Here is a 27970-nt window from a genome sequence, read left to right on the forward strand (position 1 = left end):
GGAGGAGCCATTGGAACGAAAAAAATGGCGGCTGTGTTGCAGCAAATATTGGAGCGGTCGGAGATATCTAAATTACAAAAAACTGCCGTAACTAAATTGGAGAAGTACATTTCAGAACAGCAATGTGAAATTGATTGTCTGAAGGCACACCAGGAGCAATATCGAGTGGACAGTGGTAAGGTTATGGTGTTTTTATTGTAATGAAGTAGCTCGCGAATGAGGCCTGAGTTCAAGTCGCACTGGAAATAAAAACAAAGACTCATTACTAATTAATTGTAATTTATTTATTTATTTATTTATTTAACTTGTTTGCAAACACTATGTAATCGTACACTTGCTGTATTTGTTAACTCGCTTGCATGGTGGCGTTTACATCTTAGATTAAATGTTTTCGGCTTCCATTTATAAGCATGATCTTGTATGGAGGTTTATAAGCTCTGATAACACTATCTTTTTTGTTTCATATAGAACAACATTATTTTGACATCGAGAAGAAGTTCGCAGAGAGCCAAGCTCAGTTTGTGTCCCAGACTCAAGAACACCATATTCTAAAAGAAAAGTGCTGTAAACTAGGTAAGAACATGGGAATCAGAAAGTTCTTGTTCAACTGGTGTGTGTGTGTGTGTGTGTGTGTGTGTGTGTGTGTGTGTGTGTGTGTGTGTGTGTATATGTATGTATGATATATATATATATATACACTGAACAAAAATATAAACGCAACATGCAACAATTTCAAAGATTTTACTGAGTTACAGTTCATTTAAGGAAATCAGTCAATTGAAATAAATTCATTAGGCCCTAATCTAATCAATGTGTATGGAACATTTCTGGGATCTTTTATTTCAGCTCATGAAACATGGGACCAACACTTTACATGGTGCGTTTATGTTTTTGTTCAGTGTACGTGTGTGTGTGTATATATATTTTTATATATATATATATATATACACACACACACACACAGTTGAAGTCAGACGTTTACATACACCTTAGCCAAATACATTTAAACTCAGTTTTTCACAATTCCTGACATGTAATCATAGAAAACTTTCCCTGTCGTAGGTCATTTAGGAGCACTACTTTATTTTAAGAATGAGAAATGTCAGAATAATAGTAGAGAGAATTATTTATTTCAGCTTTTATTTCTTTCATCACATTCCCAGTGGGCAGAAGTTTACATACACTTTTTTAGTATTTGGTAGCATTGCCTTTAAATTCTTTAACTTGGATAAAACCTTTGTTGTCCTTAAGCCATTTTGCTACAACTTTTGAGGTATGTTTGGGGACATTGTCCATTTGGAAGTCCCAAATGGACATCCTGGCTGATGTCTTGAGATGTTGCTTCAATATATCCACACAATTTTCCTTCCTCATGATGCCATCTATTTTGTGAAGTGCACCAGTCCCTCCTGCAGCAAAACACCCCCACAACATGATGCTGCCACCCTCATGCTACACGGTTGGGATGGTGTTCTTCAGCTTGCAAGCCTCACACTTTTTCCTCCAAATATAATGATGGTCATTATGGCCAAGCAATTCAATATTTGTTTCATCAGACCAGAGGACATTTCTCCGAAAAGTAAGATCTTTGTGCCCATGTGCACTTGCAAACTGTAGTCTGGCTTTTTTATGGCGGTTTTGGAGCAGTGGCTTCTTCCTTACTGAGCAGCCTTTCAGGTTATGTCAATTTAGGACTCGTTTTACTGTGGATATAGATACTTGTCTACCTGTTTCCTCCAGCATCTTCACAAGGTCCTTTGCTGTTGTTCTGGGATTGATTTGCTCGTTTTGCACCAAACTACGTTCTGTCTCCTAGAGATGAATGTGTCTCATTCCTGAGCGTTATGATGGCTGCGTGGTCCCATGGTGTTTATACTTGCATACTATTGTTTGTACAGATGAACATGGTACCTTCAGGCATTTGGAAATTGCTCCTAAAGATGAACCAGACTTGTGGAGGTCCACAATTTTTTTTCTGTGATCTTGGATGTTTTCTTTTTTGATATTAACATTTTATTGGTTAAAAAAAAAAACAGGATTGAAGAAACAGAATATGCACACACCAAATCAAATTATATGTACCCCCCTCCACACACACACTACAAACATGAAAGTATACATGCATACAAATATGAAAAAAACAACAAAACTGAAACACTTAAGAATATATTAAAAAGGGGGCCTGGGTAGCTCAGCGAGTAAAGATGCTGACTACCACCCCTGGAGTCACGAGTTCGAATCCAGGGCATGCTGAGTGACTCCAGCCAGGTCTCATAAGCAACCAAATTGGCCCGGTTGCTAGGGTAGAGTCACATGGGGTAACCTCCTCATGGTCACCATAATGTGGTTCTCACTCAGTAAGGTGCGTGGTGAGTTGTGCGTGGATGCCGCAGAGAATAGCGTGAAGCCTCCACACATGCTATGTCACTGCGGTAACACGCTCAACAAGCCATGTGTCACTACGCCATCACGAGGACTTAGAGAGCGCATTGAGTATTGGGCATTCCAAATTGGGGAGGGAAAAAAAAGAATACATTAAAAAATAAAATCATACATTTAAAACTACAAATCTCCCTCCACTGCCCATCCCCGAGAACCTTCTAAAAAGGCTAAATAGTTGCCCCATTTTTTTATTAAATAAATCCATGTTACCTTGCCTTCTGTATGACATTCCTTCAAATGCCGCTACCCTGCCCATCTCCGTGTGCCACTCTTGAAACGAGGGTGCTCCAGTCGACTTCCATCCCCTAAGAATGATCTGTCTGCCGATCATAACACTGGCTAGGACCCAATTTTTTTATGTATTTATACTCTATATTAATGACCGCCCCATCGCCTAAAATACAGAGTCTGGGGCAAAATGAAATTTGAGTGCCCAATACGTCTCACACACAGTACTCTGAGCTCTCAACCAAAATTATTGGATCTTAACACACCACCAAAAAACATGGGTTGTGTCCCCATCTTCTGATTGGCATCGCCAGCAAGTGGGCGTGTCTTTAAACCAAGCCTATACAATCTAGAGGGTGTCCAATAGAATCGATGTAAAATCTTGAATTGCATAAGGCAGTAATTGAATTGCATAATTGCCTTGCATCTCTAGATGTAGACTTGTTTTTTTTTTAGAATATTAGCCCACACTCCCTCCAATACCAAGTTTAAATCTTTCTTCCATAATCTCTTGAGAGAAGTTGTAGCTCTGTCCCCCAACTCTGAATTAGCAGGGAGTAATACACTGATGCCTCATGACCTTTTCCAAATGCAGTAATCACCACTCCCAAAGTATCTGCCGCTTCAGAGGGGTGTGTGCCACTCTCAAAAATAGTACAGAGCAGGTGGCGCAGCTGTAAATACCTAAAGAATTGAGAACTGGGAATCCCAAAATGTTGAACCATATTTTTAAAGGACCTCAGCACTCCACTCTCATATAGGTCACCAAGCATATTAACCTGCATCACAATCCACTCTGTCCAGCAGAAAGGGGACTTATTAATACATAATTTGGGGTTCAGCCATATGCTCGAAGCAACATTTTAAAAAAATGTCAGAAATAATCTGGACACTTTTGTCCATACCGAGTGCAAATGCAAGATAACAGGGTGTAACTTCTCCGGTTAATTTGATAGGAACGCTTTGCAATGGTAAAATGGGGCAAGAATTTACTGTTCAATACAAAACCAGGGAGGGTCTCTCTCAGATGGAAGCGAACAATGAGCCAAATGTCTGAGCCCGAAAGCATAATTATAAAACAAAATCTTGGGTAGGCCTTGCCCTCCTTTGTCAATCGACCTAAGTAACTTACTGGAATGTAATCTGGGATGATGCTTTGCTGATTTCTTTTGATTTTCCCATGATGTCAAGCAAAGAGGCACTGAGTTTGAAGGTAGGCCTTAAAATAAATCCACAGGTACATCTCCAATTCAGTACACCTCCTATCAGAAGCTAATTGTCTAAAGGTTTGACATAATTTTCTGGAATTTTCCCAGCTGCTTAAAGGCACAGTTAACTTAGAGTATGTAACCCACTGAAATTGTGATGTAGTCAATTAAAAGTGAAACAATCTGTCTGTAAACAATTGTTGGAAAAATTACTTGGGTGTCATGCACAAAGTAGACAAATGACTTGCCAAAACTATAGTTTGCTAATATTAAATCTGTGGAGTGGTTAAAAAATGAGTTTTAATGACTTCAACCTAAGTGTATGTAAACTTCTGACTTCAACTGTGTGTGTGTGTGTGTGTGTATATATATATATATATATATATATATATATGTATATAAATTAACTAAAGTATGTAACTTTATTATAAACTATAATAAAGAATACTGGAGTTGACTGCAATCAGTTTTTTTATTTGTACTCCACTTTTCACAGAGGATGAGCTTAAATGTCTATGGGAAACAAATAAGGAGCAAGAATCCTCATACACTAAACTGGAATCTCAACAGGTATCAAAGGGTATTTTCTTTGTCCATTAAAGTTTTGATTGAGGAGAAATTCTGCATGCACCAGTATTGAATCGTGTTATATTAAATAAAAGTTATAATGTACACTATTTATGCAGAATGAACTTTACAAAGCCAAAGATGCGCTTGAGGTGGAGAAGAGAGAGCTTGTGCAGACTTTGGAAAGAAGATCCCAGGAGATGGGACATCAGAGTGGTATTTGGTTTATATAAGTTCTTTCATTAGCATTAAACTCTAGATTAATTTATCTGCGTAACACAAGTTATAAAGAAAATGCATGTTTTTTTTGGCAGTGTTTGCTCACATAGAATTTACTGAATTTTTCAGAGGACTTGAAGCGTCTTAATGATAGATTGGTGGAGGTCAATGCAGAGAAGATGCAGCTTCAGCTCAGATTGGATAAATTGGAAGCCTCTGAGGTCTCGGTCAAGGTAAGGGATCAGTGTATATTTATTTATCTTTCTAACTGGTCTCATTTCAACTCTACTTGTGAGAATTTGAACTTTGCTTATTTTTAATGCAAGCGGACATTTTTATACCAGACTCTTAAGCAGCCTTTTTACTGTTTCTGAAGTCTGACATTCACATACGACTGTCGTATTTCTCCCCCTAGTGGCAGTTGTTATTGAACTGTCACTTTGCTCTCAATGGATTTGATTCATTTAGGGAGAAACTACCAAAGGTTTACCTCTGAATGACATTAGTGTGTTAAGCAGATGGATGTAGTATTTTATTATTTAAAATTAAAACTGTTTTATAGTTGTTATTATTATGGTAATTAACAGGAACAACAACTATTATCCAACAAATAGGAAGCAGGAATCCATAGATAAAAAAAAAAATATGTAGGTTTTGCGTGTGCAGAAATAAGTGACACATTTACACATTTAATCACACTTTTACTGTAATTACAAAAGTATTTAGTCATTTATTAACAATGTAAATAATAATTTCAGACTTCTACATCCGTAATTGTCCAAAATACAGAAGTAGCAGACGTTTAGAATAAAGTATATTTTTCACTTCGTCGCACAAGTTGAAATACTTCAACGCAGCCAAAGCTCAAATCGGATCCAAAAGTGTCGCATCTGGAGACGGTTGGAACCCCACGCAGCCCCTGTGTAACTCTCCATTGGATATGAATGACTTCTGGTCTATCGTCTGTCGTGTTTTAGATGCAGTGAAAAGGCGGCTTTAATACTGATGTGCTGATACGGTGTTTGTTTAGTATAAAGAGAAGCGAATGGAGCAGGAGAAAGATCTACTCCAAAGTCAAGTGACCTGGCTGAACACTGAGCTTAAGGCCAAGAGTGACGAGCTACTGTCTCTCTCCCGGCAGAGAGGCAATGAGATCCTAGAGCTGCAGTGCACTCTGAATAACAAGGAGGATGAGGTACTACATGAGCCTTCCATGTGTTAAAGGAAATAGTTCTCATTTTATCATTTTCTCACCCTCATGCCTTCCCAGATGTGTTCTGACTTTCCTCTGCAGAACACAGAGACTTTTAGAAGATTATCTCAGCTCTGTAGGTCCATATAATGCAAGTGAATGGTGACTGAAACTTTGAAGATCCAAAAAACACAAAGGCCACAAGAGTAATCCATATGTCTCCAGTGGTCTTGATCTGTAAATTCCTAGTGCTTGACGCATACACGGAGCACTAGATGGCACTAGGAAGTGTAGTAGAGCTTAAAATTGCCAAGGAGAGTGCTAATGTCAAGATTTTATAGTGATAGTTATTTTTTGGTCTATTCTCATTCAAAATCGATTGGATCGCTTCAAAAGACATGGCTGGATTACTTTTATGCTGCCTTTGTGCTTTATGGAGCTTCAAAGTTTTGGCCATCATTCACTTGCATTGTATGGTCCTACAAAACAGAGATATTCTTCTATAATCTCTGTGTTCTGCAGAGGAAAGAAAGTCAGACACTTCTGGGATGGCATGAGGGTGAGTAATTGATGAGAGAATTTTCCTTTTTGGGTGAACTATTCATTTATATTATCAGTAATGTTGTCTTAGCTGCTATGAAATTTAAGTTGTTAGCCTCTGCATGCATGTTTAGATCGCTCGACTCCAAGATCAGGTGACCAGTCTGAAGGCGTCCAATGAGAGCCTTCAGAGGCAAGCAGAGGAGATGATCACCAAGCTGAGAGAGGTGAGAAACAGCTAGCAGTATGTGCTTTATGTAGAATTCTGAAACACCATGTGTCTGCTGTTGATATCTGTAACAATCTGTTGGACATGTTTTATTTTTAGGTAAAGGAACAGCAAGCCAGTTTGGAGGAGAAGTTCAGCAATGAACTCAATGCAAACATCAAGATCTCAAATTTGTATAAGGTTAGTTTTATTCGTCTAAACTCTTGTCTTAGAAGAATGAAGATACATGAGTGAGGGAATGCAACAAATTATTTTTTTTTAAAATCAGGATAGAGCATTTTATAATGTAGTTGTAAAAGACTTATTTCTTAAAAATGGTATTGCTGAGATGGAAGACTATATCTCATTGACTTCTGTGCTGTTAAATGACAGGGAGCAGCAGCTGATGCTGAGGCCAAGAGTGAGGAGCTCAGTAGAGCTGTGGAGGAACTTCACAAGTTGCTTAAAGAGGCAGGAGAAGGTAAGAAATTTGTACACTAATGGTCTTCATGTGTGTCTACATGCATGTGTCTGATCAGCAGTGTTGGGTAAGTTACTTTCAAAAAAGTAATCCACTACTGATTACTTCTCTAAAATTGAAATCTGATTACTTTACTGATTATTTCATGGGGAAAGTAATCAAATTACTAATTAACTTACTTTGAAGTTACTTTTTAAAACCAATCAAACCTGCGGAAAAAACAAATGTGAAACTAATAGCTCTCTTAGTACTTCAATATTGACTGAAAACAATAACAAAATTACAGCAAAATGACAAAGACAACAACTTGGCTAAAGAGATCCAATGCATTTCTAAAAATGCAACTTAACTTTCTTATCTCAAAAATGCTGTAGTTTCTTCAGGTTTGTGAGTGATTGTCCGCTATTTACAACCTAGCTGTGTGTGGCATGTATGTGTACAGTATGCTTGTTTACCTGTGTTTGTGTGAAAGACAGAAACAGAATACTAATGAACTTTTTGAAATCACATTTGCAAGCAGCTTTGATAGTAAAACCATTGTGTATTTGAATGCTTGTTTCTTTTCGGTGTGCATATACAGGTTTGCTTGTGTGTTGCATTATGCATGTGTATGTGTGCATGTACAGTATGTCTGTTTGTGTGTGTACATGTGCAGCATGTCTGTTTATACAAATTTACAGCAAGTGGAGTATTTCTACTTCCCTGTTTGTGCTCGACGAATTGAGTTTCCTTTATCATTTGCGCATCTGTAATGCTATTGCATTGTGTTTGTTTTGTGTACAGTACATAAAGAACGTAAAAGAGCTGTTTGTTTAGCGACATCTTTTTCAAGACACTGTTTCGCAATGCTTCCACCTTGTGAGCGATATATCCCTCTTTCAGAATCAGAATCAGAATGAGCTTTATTGCCAAGTATGCTTACACATACAAGGAATTTGTCTTGGTGACAGGAGCTTCCAGTACACAACAATACAAAAACAGCAACAAGATTTTAAAAAAAATAATTAAAATTGAATAAAAAAAGAAAAAAGTGTATATATAGAATATACAATAGACTATATATATATATATTTATACACACACACATATATGAATACATATACACATATATGAATACATATACATACACACATACGTAGTGCAAATTTAAATACAAATCGGTTATGTACCGTGCAAGGGAATGTAATGGCAGAAGAGGTAGGATGTGTTGGATAATATAAAAAGACTAAGCTGTGTATTATCAGACAGGAACAAACACTGAAGCGATCCTCTCTCCTCCTGTGGCAGCTGCAGAGGGACACACGAGGAAGGCATGCAAGGATGGGGTAGAGCGTGGAGATTTGAGGAGGATTTGTCGCTGGCCCAGCCTTGCGTGCCTCTCTCCTCCAGCCAGGGCTGGGAGCACGCTGAGAATGATTGTGAGCGCATGAAAACTTGAAAAGCTTCGCTTTCATTTTAAATTTAAATAAATAACTACACTCTGCTGTGTCCATAGTAACACTGCTCACTCATCTGCCATCGACTCGATACGTGTCGTCTATGCCATGGTGGTTTGTTAGTGCATGCTCATTAGCTGACACAGCAACACACACAAAAGTACTAACATAGGAACGTAATACATTTTAAAATGCTTTCTACTTAATATTATTGTCTTAGCAATAAATGTCTGTAATTGTAATCAGATTACTTAAATTTAAAAGTAACACATTACTGCGTTAGAGCAAACTGTAATAAGATTACTTTGTAACACGTTACAAACAACACTGCTGATCAGTAATTAAATCATACAGAATCCCTACAGTAGATGCAGGGAATGTAAATTATTTCTATGACCAATGTTTGATGGTTGTGTGTGTCTGTTTTTATGTGTCCATGACAATGTCCTGTCTACTGTGGGCAGCACATAAAGCTCTAGAAGTGAAGATGGCAGAGCTGGAGAGTTGTAAGGATAAGGAAATCGCTGAACTGAAAGAGAAAATCAGCAGCCAGGAGAAAGAGCTTGATAACGCTAATGAGCTGCTGTCTGACACCAAACACAGAGGTTAGAATCACCAATTTTTCACCTGCACTTTCTGACAGAAATCACTGTCGCTGCTGTTTAATTTTTGCATGTGGTTTGGTCACTGTGTGACTGGAAATAGTCTTTGTAAATACAGTACCGTTTAAGTCAGAAGTTTACATACACCTCAGCCAAATACATTTAAACTCAGTTTTTCACAATTTCTGACATTTAATCATAGAAAACATTCCCTGTCTTAGGTCAGTTAGGATCACTACTTTATTTTAAGAATGTAAAATATCAGAATAATAGTAGAGAGGATGATTTATTTTAGCTTTTCTTTCTTTCATCACATTCCCAGTTGGTCAGAAGTTTACATACACTTTGTTTGTATTTGGCAGCATTACCTTTAAATTGTTTAACTTGGGTTAAACATTTTGGGTAGCCTTCCACAAGCTTCTCACAATAAGTTGCTGGAATTTTGGCCCATTCCTCCAGACAGAACTGGTGTAACTAAGTCAGGTTTGTAGGCCTCCACACCCGCTTTCTCAGATGGGTTGAGGTCAGGGCATTGTGATGGCCACTCCAATACCTTGACTTTGTTGTCCTTAAGCCATTTTGCCACAACTTTGGAGGTATGCTTGGGGTCATTGTCCATTTGGAAGACCCATTTGCGAGCTTTAACTTCCAGGCTAATATCTTGAGACGTTGCTTCAATACATCAACATAATTTTCCCTCCTCATGATGCTATCTATTTTGTGAAGTGCACCAGTCCCTCCTGCAGCAAAGCAACCCCACAACATGATGCTGGCACCCCCATACTTCACAGCTGGGATGGTGTTCTTCGGCTTGCAAGCCTCACCCTTTTTCCTCCAAACATAACGATGGTCATTATGGCCAAACAGTTCCATTTTTGTTTCATCAGACCAGAGGACATTTCTCCAAAAAGTAAGATCTTTGTCCCCATGTGCACTTGCAAACTGTAGTCTGGCTTTGTTATGGCAGTTTTGGAGTAGTGGCTTCTTCCTTGCTGAGCAGCCTTTCAGGTTATGTCGATATAAATTCTCATTTTACTGTGGATATAGATACTTGTCTACCTGTTTCCTCCAGCATCTTCACAAGGACTTTTGCTGTTGTTCTGGGGAGTGATTTGTACTTTTTGCACCAAACGAAGTTCATCTCTAGGAGAAAGAATGCGTCGTCTTCCTGTGCGGTATGATGGCTGCACGGTCCCATGGTGTTTATACTTGCATACTATTGTTTGTACAGATGAACGTGGTACCTTCAGGCATTTGGAAATTGCTCCCAAGGATGAACCAGACTTGTGGAGGTCCACAATTTTTTTTTCTTGCCTGATTTCTTTTGATTTTCCCATGATGTCAAGCAAAGAGGCACTGAGTTTGAAGGTAGGCCATAAAATACTTCCACAGGTACACCTCCAATTGACTCCAATTTGCCAATTAGGCTATCAGAAGCTAATTGGCTAATTGTGTAAAGGATTGACATCATTTTCTGGAATTTTCCAAGCTGCTTAAAGGCACAGTTAACTTGGTGTATGTAAACTTCTTACCCACTGGAATTGTGATATAGTCAATTAAAAGTGAAACAGTCTGTCTGTAAACAATTGTTGGAAAAATTACTCATGTCATGCACAAAGTAGATGTCCTAAACGACATGCCGAAACTATAGTTTGCTAATATGAAATCTGAGGAGTGGTTAAATGAGTTTGAATAACTTCAACCTAAGTGTATGTAAACTTCTGAATTCAACTATATGTAGGTTTTAGGAGGTGTTTATGAATTTCTCGTTTTTGTCTGATTGTACACTGTTAGTTCTGTGGCTTTTGACTTATTAGACAATGTCAGTGGAGTTGACTTTGTGTGGTTGTTCCAGGAGCTGCTTCAATTCTCATAGAGGACCAGGTGACCACCATGTCACCCACCGCAGCTGTAGTCGCCAAAGTCATAAAACCAGGCATGAAACTCACAGAGGTACTGAGCCACTCTGATTGTGTACTGCCAGTGGATGTAGTTCATTTTAATTTAAAAACGGATGTTATTAAAGTTGGTGTGTGTGTTTTGTTTCAATGTCAAAATACTTTCTCCCATACCAGCGTAATATGCAGAGACACTACATCTAAAACATTTGTAGGTACATTCCCCTGAAACGTGTACACTGTGGCTCTGTTAAAACATTGCTCTCTTTATTTGAGCATCCCAGTCGCCTGTCAGTGTAATATTGGACTGTCTATTTGGCCGATCAATGGCAAACAGGAAAATTTTGTAAACCATTATTTGGTTAACCAGTGGCCTTTTAAAGTACAAATCTTTAGTTGGGATTTTTGTAATATGATAGTAGGTATTGCGTGTAGAAAATTATCAAGTCAAGTGCAACTTTTAAGCTAAAGTCAAGTGCAGTGTCAATGCTAAGTAAAATGCAATACAAGAAGCTTAAACACACACAACTCTATCTCTTTGTGTAGATCTATTCAGCATATGTCGAGACGCAAAAACAGCTGCAACAAGAGAAGCTTGAGAACAAACGGCTGCACAAGTACTTGGATGACATTGTGCAGGAGATGGAAGCCAAAGGGCCTATTCTGAAGAGGCAGAGAGAGGAGAGTGAGCGCATGCAGAAGTCTGTTTCCAATCTCTCTGCTAAACTAGAGCAAGCAGTCATGGTGAGGGGCCTGACATAATCAGAAAAAAGCGCTACTGCATGTCACACTGCCAAAACATGCTGATAAGTTGCTTATGTTTCACTTCCAAAGCTGTGTTATTGGCAAATCTAAAAATTACTATACTTGGATCTTTTAGGAGGTCCACCGCTTGCAAAAAGAAGCAGATGAAGCCAATAAACATTCCTCTGTGCTGGAGAGAGACAACCAGAGGTTTGAGGTGCAGCTGGCTGATATGTCTCAACAGGTGAAGCTTGATAGGAAACTCTTGTGCACAATTTAAGGCCTTTTCACACCAAAAATGAAACAAAAAGTGAATCAAATATCTTTTTTTAATGCATTATCTATCAAAAATGAAGAAATTAATCAATTTATAGTAATTGTTTGACAGTCCTACTTTGTCTTAAAATATTTCTTTATATAATATATTAATATTTCTATATTTGAAAGGGGGCACATGTGTAAATGTCCAGAATAAAGAGGAAAGAATATTGATTGTTTCAATTGTACGTCTCACAAATGGCGAAAATGTAGATTTTTGTGGAATTAGCTAATCAATCTACCTTAAAGAGATAGTTAACCCAAAATTGATAATTCTCTTAGCATTTACTCACCCTCATGCCATCCCATATGTGTATGACTTTATTTAACAGAACACAAACAAAGATTTTTAGACGAATATCTCAGCTCTGTAGGTCCATCCAATGCAAGTGAATGGTGATCAGACCTTTTGTAGCTCCAAAAATCACTTAAAGGAAACATAAAAGTAATCCATATGACTCCAGTATTTAAATCCTTACAGTGCATTCAGAAAGTATTCAGACCCCTTTATTTTGTCACATTTTGTTATGTTGCAGCCTTATGCTTAAATGCTTTTATTTTTTTCACATCAATCTACACTCCATACCCCATAATGACAAAGCGAAAACTAGATTTTTGGTAACTTTGCAAATTTATTAAAAAGAAAAAACTGATATCACATTGACATAATTATTTAGACCCTTAACTCAGTACTTAGTTGAAGCACCTTTGGCTGTGTTTGCAGCCTCAAGTCTTTTTGGGTATGATGCGACAATCTTTGCACACCTGGATTTGGGGATTTTCTGCCATTATTCTCTGCAGATCCTCTTTAAGCTCTGTCAGGTTGGATGGGGACTGTCGGTGGACAGCCATTTTCAGGTCTCTCAAGACAGGTTCGATTGGGTTCAAGTCTGGGCTCTGGCTGGGCCACTCAAGCACATTCACAGAGTTGTCTCCTAAGCCAGGGGTGGTTCTAGAGCGGGGGCCCGGGAGTGCAAATTGAATCTGCCACAGGTGGACTCCAATCAAAGTGTAGCAACATCTCATAAATTCCAGAGAAATGCGATGCACCTGAGCTAAATTTCAAGTGTAATAGCAAAGGGTCTGAGTACTTATGTCAGTGTGATATTTCAGTTTTTTATTTTTAATACATTTGCAAAGTAATCAAAAAACTGGTTTTTGCTTTGTAATTATGGGGTATGGAGTGTAGATTGGTGTGAAGAAAAAAAATAATAATTTAAAGCATTTTAGCATAAGACTGCAACATAGCAAAATGTGAAAAAATGATGGGATCTAAATACTTTCTGAATGCACTGTATCTTCAGAAGCAGTATAATAGGTGTGGTTGAGAAACAGAACAATATTTAAGTCCTTTTTACTCTAAATCTCCAATTTAACTTTCACTTTCAGATGTGAAAGTGAAACTAAACAGGCACCACATATGACTTTCAGATGTAAAATTGAAAGTGGAGATTTATTTATAATTTTGATCTGTTTCTCACCCACACCTATTATATCGCTTCTGAAGATATGGATTTAAGCACTGGAGTCTTATGAATTATTCTTTGTTTAAAAGCTAAAAAGGTCTAATCACCAAGCACCATGCATGATATGGACCTAAAGAGCTGAGATGTTCTTCTAAAAATCTTTGTGTTCTGCTGAAGAAAAAGTCATATACATCCGGGATGGCATGAGGGTGAGTAAATGATGAGAGAATTTTCAATTTTGGGTGAACTATCCCTTTAATTTTATAACTTGCTGGAGGAACAAAAATACCTACTCATGGAAGAAAAAAAATCTTCAGTTTGTCATTGGTTGAATGTGTGTTCCAGATGTGAATATCTCCATAGGAATGCATTGTTTCTATTCAAAATCTTGTTTACACTAATTATTTGCATTTGGTGTGAAAGTAAATCTGTGGCAACATTTTGCCAAAAATAACAGCTTGTCAAAGTCATTGCGTTAACATTGTTGTCTCAGGTCCGTGTCCTCCTGATTGAGCTTGAGGAGGCACGCGGGAACCACGTTATGCGTGAGGAAGATGAGGTGTGTTCTGCGGATGTGAGCAGCACTTCTGAGGTGATCTCTCAGCACCTGGTCACCTTCCGCAGCATCGAAGAGCTGCAGCAGCAGAATCAGCGCCTCCTAGTGGCTCTCAGAGACCTCAGCGAGGCCAAGGAGAAGGATGAGTTGGATGGAGACATCATGAAGTAACTGTGAAAAACCTGTTATCAGATTGGAGATTGTTTGGTGTCAGATGTAGAGAGCATAATGTTGAATGTTTGTGTTCAGACGCAGTGAGGTGGAGCAGTATCTAGAGGAGCTGCAGCGTGAGTTGGAGCAGTTGAAGGAAAAGAGAGCTCAGGACCTGCAGAAGGTTGATGCTGTTGCACGACAGAGGGACATGTTCCGCGTGCTTTTGACCCAGACCACTGGAGTCGCCTTCCCACAGCTGGGTGAGTCCAGGAATCATTCTTGTCTCTGTCTTATGAGACATCTTGGTGGGAAAGTGTCACATTGTGTTAACAAAAATTACTGGAACAGGTGCTGTTACTGAGGAGCTTATGCTGACTTCCACGCCCCGCCGATCTCCAGCCGTCACACCCACTGCAGTTACTCCTACAGGACTGGTTGCCACAGCGATAGAATCCACAGAGTCAGTAGAGGCCAAGGCTGCCCTAAAGCAGGTATGCCAGTGAGAGCTGGACGTCCACTGATAACATGTTCTTCATCACTAGTATTATGGCTGAGTACTTATTTAATAACATCCATTGATACAAAATATCTTTTATAGAGTCTTTTATTATATTTTTCTGCATAGAATACTGAAAAAAATACTTTTTGTCCTTCAATAGAACATTTTTAAGAAAGATTGTATTTTTACATGTCTTTAGGGCATTTGTGTAATAAGAACGTATAATAAGTTTTTGGATGTGAGCAAGCATATGCAAAATATCTTCTTTTGCTTGGTAGGGCACTTGTGCTAGAACATGTAAAATACTGTATGTGCTCAGGGTTAATGAGAGCAGAATGAAATTTGGTGTAGTCACAACTTAAACAGGGTTGCGCAGTGAGACTAATTGCAAGATTTCATTGAGATGTGGTTTCTAGTGATCTTTCGGTTATGCTAATTAAAACCCTCCTCTGGGAGGATTAAAGTTTAATCTAAGTTGTTATGTGTGTGTGAGAGCAGCTTCAGGAAGTCTTTGTGGCCTATAAGAAGGAAAAAAATGAATCTGAGAAGGCTCTGACAGAGCAAAGTGAGAAGCTACAAGATCAAGTAACCGAACTGCACTCTGAAAACACCAAGATATCCACACAGCTGGAGTTCACCTCCAAACGGTGTGTCCTGAGACATCATACTGTCCCTTTGGTCTTAAGTTTGTCTCAAATATAGAATCTTGTTTTCTTTTTGTGATTTTTATATATGGTGTGTGTGTGTGCGTGTGTCAGGTATGAGATGCTCCAGGATAATGTGGAGGGCTACCGTAAGGAGATTGCCTCTCTGAATGAGAAGACTCAGAAACAGGCTGCAGCCATTCAGAAGAGTGAACAGACCATACACACTCTCACCCAAAATATGAAAGAAGCAACAGAGAAACTCACCTTTGCCGTGGTGTGTGTGACTTTCTTTCAGTTGTGTAGTGGTGTTTTGGCCTCCTAATTATTGTTAGTTCAGTCTGAATTAAAATGAATCACATGGATGTCTGTTCAGTCTGAGGCAGAGAACCTGCGGAAAGAAAGAGACATGTTGAAGATGATGGAGACCAGACTGACCCAGGAGAAAGAGTCCATCCAGGCCCAACAGCTTGGCCAAAACATGCTGCTGACCAACCTCAAATCAATGCAGGTAACAAGCACAGTTATAAAATAGCTCCAAAATTTTGGTACCGGTGATCTGAATCTGATATTTATCATCGAAATTCTGGTTCAGTGGACATGACAAGTAAAGCCAGCTGCCCACTTACCAACTCGAAATACTTTGTTAATGGCTGTCAAAACTGCCACACACTTGGTGGGTCATACACACTACTTTTAGAAATGGATAAGGACATTCTTTTGGTACTATTGCTGTAGAACTGGCACACTTCATTTCACTGGGTTTCACAGGCAATTCTAGAGCACTCGGAGACGGAGACTAGGCAGCGGCTGAATGCTCAGATTGAGAAACAGGAGAGAGAGATTGCTCAGCTTCAAAAGAGACTCGAGAATGAGGTGGAACAGAAGCACCTGCTTGCACGCAATCAAGACGTGAGCACCCCATCTTACTTTCTCCTCTTTTATTTCTCCTTTCACCTCTTTCTTTTTTGTCTTTGCTCATGGTTCTGCTCTCTGTCTTGCATCCCTCTTGCACATAGATGCAGTTGATGGATGCTAAAAGGCAGCTGGATTCACAGGCAGCCCAGCACCAGAGGACCAGAGAACAACTGAGTGCTGCCCAACAGGAGCTCAGCAACCTGAGGCTGCAGATGAGCAGCAGTGAGAGTCGGCTGGCATCCCCCACCACACACACAGGTAAGAGGCTTAACCCACATGGAATCCAGACTTGCTATGGAATGCATAGGTTTTTGTGAGTTACAGGTGTTCAAATTTTGTGAAAATCCGCTGTGCTTTCTAGTTAACTACCACACTCCTCAGATGGTCCATGGATGTAAAGCAGTTCATTTAAGTTACTTTAAGTTATTTGACCAAGTTTGACTTGGGATTCCCATTAAGATATGAGTGACAGAGCAGTGTTGGATGAATGATGATTTTTATAAAGGAAGGTTTTCTCTCTCCAGGCCTGCATAGCAATGAGGGAGACATGGAGGTTCTGCGCACCCAGCTGAAGCGAGCTCAGAGCAGTGCGGAAGAATTGGCTGAGTGCATGAAAAACACCACTGCCAGTATGGAACAGTACAAGGCCATGAGTCTTAGCCTGGAGGAATCTCTTGATAAAGAGAAACAAGTGAGGGGAAAATGCTTTATATGATGCTCTCCCATAATAAAAATTAAAGTATTGAATTAGACATGAAACTGCACTCAAGTCATTTAACTTCCATTATGTAAAGTGTTTCAGAGTGGAAAAGAATATTCAGTGAGGAATTATGTTGAGTGGGTCATTTTATCCATTAGGATTTCATTGTGACAGGAGTGGGGTAAAATGTAAGGCTTATGATATTATTGGTTAATATTATTTTAATGAATGTTTTTAATAATGTGCTGTGCTCAGTTGTACAAAATAAGACTGGGGACAGTTAAAGTAAACATGGGTCAAATTTTATTAAGTTGTCTTAAATAATTACAAAAGTTTATGCTCCCTCTCCATCTCTCTCCTCTCCCAGGTGACAGAGCAGGTGCGTGCTTCTGTTGAAATCCAGTTGAAGGCAGCTCAGGATCAAAACAAACAGCTTGAGCAGAAACTCCTTGAAGTGGACAAGGAAAAGCAAAGCTTGCAGGAGGAGAACAACCGAGCTGTTGCTGCTGTGGAGCAGCAGGTAATAAATTCCCACCTATACTCACTAAAGATCTTTGACCTTTCAGATTTAAGGGGCCAGATTCTACACTTTTTGTAGTATTTTAAGTCCACTTAAATAAAGGTTTCTTGCACCAAAGCACTCAAGATTGAGTTTTTCCACTGCTTCCTGTCCCTTACAATATTTTTTTATTTTTTTGCTTCTGTACATCTGTTATAATGGGCTAACCTCTGTGTACTTCTGTAGTTCACACTTTCATTTATCTGGCTGGGCCAATTTATGAGAACTGAAACTTGGCGTTTATGTTGACAGGCAATGTTAACATAAAACATTGTTTACAACTCTTTCTGTTTTCCATAATATGTCCCTTTTACCAGTTCTAAGAAGACAGTATTGTGTCTTTAAAGGCAAAATTAGACTCTTAACAGCTCTTGTGTCTTGGTCCTTTATCCCGCAGCTGAGCGAGCTAAAAAAATCTCTGAGTAGCCTGCAGGCGGAGCACCAGAGCGCCCTGGATAGAGCCACTGTTGCTACAGCCCAAGAGCAGCAAGCCATTCTGGACGGTCAAGAACAGGCCAGGCTGGCAGCTGAGGCGCAGGATAAGTATGAGAGGGAGATGTTGCTGCATGCGGCTGATGTGGAGGCCCTTCAGGCAGCCAAAGCTCAGGCTCAGCAGGTGACTCTTCTTAGACAGCAACTAGAAGAAAAAGTTCAGAGCACCAGTGCACAGCTGCTGGAGGCTCGGATCTCCTGGGAGGAACAAGAAAAGATACTCAAGGTACACACATGATAAAGCTGAAACAAACATCTTCTGATCGAAGACATCTGAAAGCCTCTATGCTACTATGCTGACACTGACTACTTGTGTGCAAATGCTAAACTGTAATTTCACCGGTTCAAAATGGGTTGTTTTTGCTTTGTTTTTACTAGGGCTGTCAGTAGATTTTGAAGTGCTGAAATCTTCAGATGTATTTTTCCTTATAGTTTTTTGTAGTTTGTTTAGATTTAATGCTTTGTTACTTTTTTAAGGAAAGAAAACAAGATTTATCGAATATGTTTTGTTGATTGCAGTATTCCACTGGTGGTCTCCTGTTTAACGTTAATACCATTGGCAGTGTTTTATTGAGATGATGAATTTTGATAATTGGATTTTATTTATGAATAGTTTCTCTCTTTCTGTTTCTTGACATCAGGAAGAGCAGTGTAAGTTACAGTCTCGCTGTGAGGACTTGCAGAGGCAGAATGCACTCCTCCACGAGCAGATTCAGAGTCTGAGTGGACAGATGGCCAGTCAGCTGCAGCGAGCAGCCAGTGAAAGTCCACTCAACATCTCGCTGACTGAAGAGGGCAAGTCTCAGGAGCAGCTCCTTGAGATCCTCAGGTGAATGTTTTTCCTCAAGGCTCCAGCTCTACACCCTCTCCTTAATGTTATGATTTCAGTAATTTTACTTTGAAAATGTGAGAGAAAAAAAGAAAGACAAGAAAGTAGAAATGAGAGGAAAAGGTGATTTAAACTGATGGCAAAAACACACAAAATCGGTAGAAACGATGCATTTTGAAGTCACTTGACATTTTTTTACCCATGCTTCCCTTGAGACTTTCTAATTAATCTCTGGCTTTCTCATTCTAGAGCAATCTCTCATTCCCAGTTTCTGTCCATTCGTCTGCAGGTTTGTGCGGCGGGAGAAAGAGATCGCAGAGTCTCGATTTGAGGTGGTTCAGGGGGAGAGTCTTAGACACAGGCTGAGAGTGGAGCATCTGGAGAGACAGTTGAAGGACCTACAGGAGAGTCTGAGAGCAGAACGGGAGAGGATGCAGGTCAGCATGGAGAACCCAGTTACATTAACGTATTTGTACTAATAGCAGTTCTTACAACATTGAGAATTGTTATAACCTTCCCTTTGTGACCATTATTATTTGTCTAAAGGTGACCGCAAAGACTCTGGCTCAGCATGATGAGCTGATGAAGAAGACTGAAACAATGAACGTGCTTATGGATACCAATAAGATGCTAAGAGAGGAGAAAGAAAAACTGGAGCAGGAGCTCCTGGAGACTCAGGCCAAGGCAAGACTAAATTTATCAATTTACATAAAGGGTTTTCTTGTGATGTGTCAGTTTATTGTAAAGCTACACTAACAGCTCATCCAAACTTACCACAATTAGTTAGTAGTGTCAACTTTTAATTCCTCACAAAAATTGAAAAGTTATGCACTGTGAAAAACTTAATCAGAGCTTATTTGATATTTAAAAACAGCTGTATGGAGCAGGATTGTAGATCAGTGATATTTCAAGGTGGGTGGAGCTACCCAACACAACATACAAATAGAAATCAACAACTAACTAAATGTCTTGACAGTTGCATCTGGTCCAAGCATGTTAGGAGCATTTGCATGGATTTTTATATATAGGCAATTACATTTTTGGGGTTTTGATTTACAGGTGCGTAAACTGGAGTCAGAAATCTTGCCTATGCAGGAGTCCAATGCAGAGCTGAGTGAGAAAAGTGGCATGTTACAGGCAGAGAAGAAGCTTCTGGAAGAGGACATAAAACGTTGGAAAGCTCGCACTCAGGTCAGAACTTTTTGTATGTTTTTGAGTGGTGTTGCCTTTATATGAAAAGTTTTTGTTATCATTTCTGATGATTACTGGATCTTGACCTTGGTTTTTCCATTTTGGTGTGTGTAGCAACTGGTGAGCCAGCAGAAAGATACTGACCCAGAGGAGTACAAGCGCCTGCACTCTGAGAGGGAGGGCCACCTCAAACGCATCCAGCAGCTCACAGAGGAGACGGGCCGACTCAAAGCTGAGGCTACCAGGTTGGAGCAGTTCTTCTGCCTTCACTGGATACTTTTGTTGAAGTTTCAAAGGCTAAACAAAGGTTTTCTTGCCCTCTTCAGGAACAGTGGCTCATTGACCATGCTGCAGTCTCAGTTGCAGAACCTCAGGGAGAACCTAGGAAAGGTAATGTTTGAGAGAGACAGTTTGAAGAAGGACATGGAGGCCAAAAATCTGGACATCCAGGAGAAAATCAAGACTATCACACAGGTCAAGAAGATTGGCCGGCGTTATAAAACCCAGTATGAGGAGCTCAAGGTTGAATACGACAAGGTGAGTAATGGCTTGTTATTACTAATAATGTGAATTCACAACAAGGGTCTGATTTCTTTTTTTTTTTTGGGGTAAAGATGGTAGCTGCAGCAGCCTCAGCACCAGCTCAGGATCAGGAGGCCCAACAGGCATCAGCTCAAGAACTTCAGGGTCTCAGAGAGTCGCTCAGCCAGTCAGAGAGCAGGACAAGGGAACTTGAAGGCCAGCTGGAGAATCTCAATAGAGTGAGTGCATTTCCTGGATTAATATCTGCACTGCTTATCAAATAATCACCTCAGTTTCACTTTGGTTAAGATGTGTTTTTTTTTATTTTTTATTATCATATTTGTACTCTTCAATGAAACTCAGTGTGAGATTTCTGTTGTGTGATGTGCAGACTGTTGGTGAGAGGGAAGCAGAGGCACGCAGTGCACAGGAACAAGCCTCCCGTCTGCAGGGAGAGCTAACGCGCCTCAGACAGGAGCTTCAGGAGAAATCCTCTCAGGAGGAGCGACTTAAACAGCAGCTTGGAGAAAAGGAGGAGAGAACTAAGAAGGCCATACTAATGGCCAAGCAGAAAATCAGCCAGCTTACTGGTAAGAGTTACCAAAATCTGATGATTTGTTTTGAGAGTGATTTGTTTTCTAATACTTTGTGTTTTGAGACTGAAAGAAATATTAGAATAGTTACTATACTTCAGTATTCATGAGCTTGTTTTTGTTTTGACAAAAAGTCTTTTTCTACAGGTTGTTTTGACACTGAGGTTCATTGCATGTTCTTTGCCCATGTTAGCATTTACCTTTGTGATATTTTACACTTTAACCTCTGCTTCTAGGTGTAAAAGGTCAGCTCCAGATAGAAAATGAAGAGCTGAAGCAACAAAAAGAGGAACTGGAGGTACGGGTAAGCGCTCTTAAGTCTCAGTACGAGGGTCGTCTGAACAGACAGGAGAGAGAGCTGCGAGACCTCCGTGAGCAGCAGGAGAGACATGGAGAGCAGAGGGACGAGCCTCCAGAGCAGGGCTCCAGCAAGGTAAGCAGGTCTTGCAAGTGCAAACGTACAGCTAAACAACTTCAAATACTTTAGTGTTTATCTAGTTTTCATCTGTCTACAGACCCAGGAACAGCAGAGAACAACTGAGCAGCGTCAGATCTCTCTGAAGACCACACCAGTGGCAGACAGAGGGAGGTTTGTTAATTTTGCAATAGACATTTACCTGCAAATGTGACTATTTTTAAAAATGTGTTCAAGGGCTGGAAAAGTCATGGAAATTAAACATTGATCCTGAATAATGTAAATAATTGAAATATAGTACAGAGTGAAGTGGAAAAAAATTGTGATTCTTTTTATTACCTTAAAACTCTCATTGTCACATAGTGCAAGCACTTCAGAACCTCCAACTGCTAACATAAAGCCTACACCACTTGCGGCAACCCCCAGCAAACCTCCAGCCATCCCTGGGAACAAGTCCACCCCAAGAGCCAGCATTAAACCAATGATCACTCCTGCCCCCGTGCCCACCCCTACACCCACTGCTACAGTCATGCCTACCACACAGGTGGAGAGCCAGGAAGGTGAGAGTTGACAGGGCTGAATTTACATTTGTTCAGAGGAATGTAATAAATATTTGTATACAAATCCATTTCTTACCCTTAACTTCACAGCTATGCAGTCATCCGAGGGCCCGTTAGAGCATGTGACTGTGTACGGCAGTGCCAGCGGTTCAGTGCGGTCAACTAGCCCTAATGTTCAGAGCACGCTGGCGCAACCCTTGCTGAATGTTCAACAGCAGAGCCAAGCCACTGCATTCATCCAACCCACTCAGCAGCAAACCCAACCTCCTGCTGAACCATCCAATCAGGAGCCACCAGCTGCTGTAATGATAACAGCCTCACAGTTAGATAGGCCTATGTCTACATCCACAAGCTTGTGGAGTACCACTCCTAGCACAAGCAGTGCTAGTGCAGGTAATGGCAATTATCAATTAAAGGGATAGTTCATCCATAAATGAAAATGTTGTCGTCATTTGCTGACCCTCATGTCGTTCCAAACCCAAATGACTTTCTTCCATGGAACATAAAAGATGTTTGGCAGAACGATAGCATCATTCATCATTCACTTTCAATATATGGAAAGAAAGATGTTGACTGAGACTAACATCTCCTTTCGTGTTCCATGGATTAATGTTGTATGGTTTAGGAATAACATCACGGTGATTGAATGATGACAATTTAAATTTTTGAGTGAACTATCCCTTAAGTCAACATGTGTTTGTCCTTTTCCTGTAGTGGCAGCTTCTACTAGTAGCGCCTTGACCAAACGCCCCCGTGAAGAGGAGCAAGAGAGCATGTCTGCAGACACGCAGTCCCAGGATGAGCCCAATGACAGTCCCATTTGCAAGAGGGTCCGCATCCATAGAGTGGGGTTGGAGGTGAGGCTCATGTGCCTGCATCATTTTTTTTCCCCCGAACTTAATTTAAAGGATAGCATTCAGGAAGTGTGAGACTTTTTTCATATCATAAGTGTAAGTAGATGAAAAAGAAAAACAAGAATATGTTTTCAAAATCAGGCCATAGCACAGTATAATCCTATAAAACAATACATCCATATATTTTTATCTGCTGTAGGAAGAGATGTTGGCTGAGGACAGCACCGAGGCTGAGAGTGTTGTACCAGGGGAGAGCCAGGAGGCCCCTGATGCTGGTCAGGTAAGGGCAGTTTGAATTTGATGTGTCTCTTAGAGGGGAATTCAGAAAGCAGATGACCAGGCAAGTATGAAACCAAAAGAAACCGGTTTTGTGTATCTGTGTGTAGGAGTTGGAGAGCTACTCTACTTTGGAGGAGATGGATGAGGAGCCTGGACCATCTCAGTCTGTCCCTGGGGACCGACTTCTGCCCCAGCCCTCAGAGACCCATCGAAGCCCAGATGGGCCCGATCAACATGTCATAGTTATCGTTAGTGACACAGACAGTGAGGAAGACCATGAAGAAGAATCAGAGGAGGAAGAGGAGGAAGAAGAGCAGGTATATGGCCATGCCAGCTTTTCTTTTGTTCACTACATAATTCCTGTTCTTCCATTTGTGTCATTTCATAGTTTTGCACATAAGTAGGTGTTCAAACATTTGACAGGTAGTATAATATACAAAAATAAAAATGCTAAATTACAGCTCTTAGCTTTTTTTTTATTATTATTAAATAGATGGAGAGCAGCTTCCTTCATGAATGCCATTTGTTTAACATTTGTTTTCCACCTCAGGATTATGAAGAGGAAGATGAGGAAGAAGAGGAGGAGGATGACGATGATGATGAGGAGGAGGATGGTGGTATTGGGGAAGAGGGAGAAGACAGCAATGAAGGGAGTGGCAGCAGAGATGGCAATGAGGCCTACGAGAGAGATGAGACAGAGGTAAACATACACAAACCTTTCAAACCCAAGCATGCAGCATAAACGCCCACGTTTGGACTGAATATTAGAGGCCTCTTTGTAAGCATGTGTTTCCTTTGGAAGCTGTCTCATGCTGTTTTAATGTAAAACAGCTCAACTTGCCATTATGCTATTTTTTTATGAAAAGTTGGCGCAACTGGCTCAGTTTGACCACCTAAGATATTGCCCTTCTCTTTTTGTCTGGAAAGATATTTTCCAAGAAGCACATCACCAAGTCATTAATTTCCTTTAATGTTCGGCTTCCAATCTCATGGGACAGACAATCTCTATGTGACCTGGTCACTGTGGGATCCCATGCGTGGCGTTAAATTACAAACAAACAATTTCTATGAACAGAAAATCTGAATGTTTAGAAATGAGGCTGAATGTTCTGCCTATTTTTTATTGTATTTTATTTATTTATTTTTTTTAAATCTACCCCTTTCCCTTAATTCTTTCCTAGGGTCCTGATCACACAGATCCAGGTACTGAGACGGAGGAAAGTCTTGGAGCAACAGACTCCACTCAGCGTATGGCTGACTCGCAGAGCACCAGCTGTAAGTCTGCATAACCTAACAGTCTTTCTGTGAGGGTATTTAATAACGTGTTCCTTACAGATTGTTCCATTTCAGTTAAGCAGGATTTGAAATAAAATGTTTTTCAATTTTGGTTCGTTTGTAGCAGAAACAGTATTTACATTCTCATTCCAGCGTTCCGCTGCCTCCTTTCCAAATAGTAACCAGTTAGAATTAACTAAAAGAATGGTTAATTATTTTATTTTTTTAATGAGAGTATGCTGTGCTAAGAAGCTTTGAAAATGAAATGACAGTGACATCTTGATAATATAATTCACCTTTTTTAATTTTCCTTTCATCTGAATGTGATGTCTCAGTTGAAACTGGTACATTGGAGGCCTTTGCAGATCCACCTGTCACCAGCTCCGCCCCCCGACCTCCACAATCACCCAGGAGACCACAGCACCCTCTGCCACCTCGACTAAACATATTGGCCCCACCTACTCAGGAGTTGGGGCCACCTGCTCATGTCCAGGTGTGTTCAAAGATCTTTGTATACTGTGTGGCAAAACCTGAAAAGCTTTTTCCGTGTGTTTTGGAATGAAGGGCCATATAGTGGTGTTCTGTTGTTATGCATTGACTGGAGTGAGCATTCAACACATAACTTGCATGTGTCTGCAGCGTCTCCCTGTTCGACGGCAGTCAGTGGGACGAGGCCTTCAGCTTACCCCTGGAATGGCCAGTAGTGCAGTGAGTTGTGTTTTGCTACTTGGTTGTGTGGTGTGTTTGGACCTGAGCTTAAATGCTTGTCTGTCAATCCCTTGCATACTTGTATTTCAATCCCAATCCTTCCTCTGTTTGTCTCCCTGCAGCAGCATATCTTTGAAGACGATGACAGGATGGTGCCCAGCACCCCTACACTAGTCATTCCTCATCGCTCTGATGGATTTGCTGAAGCAATCCAGTATGTGTCCATGATTGTAGGCTAAAGATTTTAGACTACAATATGTCAAGTATCTGATCACAATTTTCTTTGAGGTTTTTCACCATTTTTTGCAACTTTGTAACAAACAAACAAATTATATACATTTATAAATGGTCTAATTATCCATGTTGTCTTTCAGTTAATGAGCTCTTAAAAACTGGATGCATAATAATTATAAAATTGTGTTAAATGAAGTATAGCATGTCACACCACAGGACATGTCAACTTTCCAAAAGTATTCATGTCAGTTACCTGGATGCAGTTAGCCTTGGCTATGTTCTGTTTTTTGTCTTGCTTGATCTTGTTGCATGACTGGGTTATTGTGGTATTGTGAAGTTCTCCACAGGTTGTAGGTGTAACACGGTTCCGTTTCGGGCTTTCAGATGATCTCCCACACACCAGCTCTTCCCATTCAGACCATGGCCAGCTGCCCTCACAAGGTAGTACCCTCTCCCTGTTTACATGTTTTCTCAGAAATAATATAGAAAAAGAACAATTCATATAATGCTCTTTCTGTCACAGGTAATGTTTGGTTATTATGCATGGTGTTCTTTTGTGTGTTCTGCAGGTTTAGGCATGTATGACAGTTCGGTTTTCCTTGGAGCTCATGAGGAGGAGTCAGGGGGCCGCAGTGTGCCCACAACCCCACTACAGATTGCTGCTCCTGGTATATACAAAACTACATGAGTTTTCTTATGATATTTGCACCATTCTGTCACATTGTTTTGGAACAAAATCATCTGGCGATTAGCAATTGGGGGACATTTCTAGTGTAAGCAAAGCTTGTTTCACCAAATTGCAAAAAGCCTGTGCCATCACAGAAAAAAGCTTGAAAATTCAGTATTTTAGAAATAAACTGGAAAATTAAGTATTATGCAATAACCTCATGAAATGTTTAGAACAGAATCTTTTTTGCCACACAGCTAGGGAAAGAGATGGACATTTTTAGATGTTTACACATTTAGTTGCACTTTCGTTGACTGAATTTATAGGCTCCTCCAAAACACCAAGAGTGATAATACAGGCAAACTATTTCAGCTTGTTGTTGTTTTTTTTTGTCTAATTCTTGCTGTTCCATTTTTACATTGAATTTTTTTTTGTCTTAACCATTCAGTGACGATTTTCTCAGAGACTGTGCCATCTGACATAACTGAACATGCTTCTCAGTCGGTGCCCATGGTGAGCACCTCCACGCCAGGTCTCAGTGCTCCAACAGGCGCTAGTGGAGTGGAGGAGAATGACGATATGTTTATGGAGGCAGTTGGAGAAAGGTGAGTGTGAGCCTGCACTGTACATTCACATTATACGATTTCATGTCACCTTTATGCCATAAGGAGCTTTTTGTTGCTGCTGTTTTTATTATGCTGTTTGATCATATGAGACATTATGAAGTCCATAATGGACATTGAATGTATGGTAGTATGTGGTGTATTTGAAGGTGACCGTTTTTGGTGTTTGGTTCTGCAGTGCTGAAGCTTCACTTGAGCCTGTGTCTCAGACTGAGGCAGAGGAACCAGCCCAGCCTTCAGATGAGGCCAATCTGCCCTCCACTAGTCAGGAGCCTTCCTCTAGTTCTGCAGGTACAACACAGTTCTGTGAGAAAGAGCTAAACTTATACCTCTTGCTCTGTCTCAGTTTAACAAACCCTCGTATACTTGTATTCTCTTTCTCGTTTTCTCAGACACAAGCTGCACTCAGCCTCCCAAAGCCAGAACAGGGTCCAGCAGACAGTGGGCTGGTAGTCGAGGTACCAGGAGCTTGGTAAAGAGAGGTAAGACGATGACGTTTTAGGCTCTCCCACTCTGGCAAATGAATCTGGCAAGTGATCATCTTTATTTCTTTCATAAATTTATAATCCAGTTACAGACTGAGCTGCATGTAATGTGCCATTAACACTATAGGATTTTGTGGATTTAACATGAGCTACAGGATTGAGTCTTCTCTCTCTTTGTAGATGGAGCGAACGTCATGGGTGTGAAGGGACGTTTTGCCAGGTGAAGCAATCTCCAACAGTGTGGTCATCATTCCAGTCCCTGCAGCAACACAGTCTGAATTAATACAGTTCCAAACGAACAGTCTGATCTTTGTTCTGCTTCAAGGCTTCATTCAGTGTGTTATAATTGTTTTCTTAATGTTGAGCAACCCATTTATTTTAATGATTTTACACCATACAATAAAAATAATTTTGTTTTGAAGGAAATTTTTAGTTGGTCCTTGGTCTCTGAATATAAAGTTTTCTCATTCCTGGACATTTGAAGAAGCTGTTTGCTGAGTTTTCCTTTGGGCCGTGAGCAGGTTTTAAGATCACTGGTTTTTCCCTTTCCATCTTCATGCTGTAGTACTTTTCTGTGAAAGACATGAACAAGAAGTATAAGAGAGAGAATTTCTTTCCAAATATTTCAAAGCTGTTATGCTTCTTGCGTGCAGTAAAACATTTCT

The 27970-nt window shown here is 40.1% G+C and overlaps 1 protein-coding gene across 2 annotated transcripts; it reads left to right on the top strand.

The window, feature by feature from the left end:
- LOC127416381 (nucleoprotein TPR-like) lies at nt 1-27735 on the top strand. Of its 2 annotated transcripts, none has more exons than XM_051655708.1 (50): nt 1-175; nt 469-573; nt 4375-4448; nt 4565-4661; nt 4794-4897; nt 5695-5859; nt 6531-6623; nt 6725-6805; nt 6998-7085; nt 8986-9126; nt 10979-11076; nt 11568-11765; nt 11902-12009; nt 14043-14272; nt 14355-14518; nt 14607-14749; nt 15256-15404; nt 15516-15678; nt 15778-15912; nt 16173-16313; nt 16421-16577; nt 16844-17010; nt 17387-17539; nt 17976-18296; nt 18712-18899; nt 19189-19336; nt 19446-19583; nt 19959-20090; nt 20205-20335; nt 20417-20627; nt 20705-20851; nt 21004-21202; nt 21442-21638; nt 21721-21794; nt 21984-22180; nt 22271-22573; nt 22895-23037; nt 23234-23314; nt 23421-23630; nt 23864-24013; nt 24495-24588; nt 24924-25081; nt 25228-25296; nt 25419-25510; nt 25868-25971; nt 26100-26198; nt 26646-26802; nt 26999-27111; nt 27213-27349; nt 27486-27735. In XM_051655708.1, exons 1-49 carry the CDS (start codon nt 25-27, stop codon nt 27320-27322), a joined length of 7071 nt encoding a protein of 2356 aa, XP_051511668.1. In that variant the 5' UTR covers nt 1-24; the 3' UTR covers nt 27323-27349; nt 27486-27735. The 2 variants fall into 2 exon arrangements, with proteins under 2 accessions (XP_051511668.1, XP_051511667.1); XM_051655707.1 differs by having other exon boundaries at nt 27213-27302.
- The last annotated feature ends 235 nt before the right edge of the window (nt 27736-27970 follow it).

This window comes from Myxocyprinus asiaticus, chromosome 25 (assembly GCF_019703515.2).
Source record: "Myxocyprinus asiaticus isolate MX2 ecotype Aquarium Trade chromosome 25, UBuf_Myxa_2, whole genome shotgun sequence".
NCBI lineage: Eukaryota > Metazoa > Chordata > Actinopteri > Cypriniformes > Catostomidae > Myxocyprinus > Myxocyprinus asiaticus.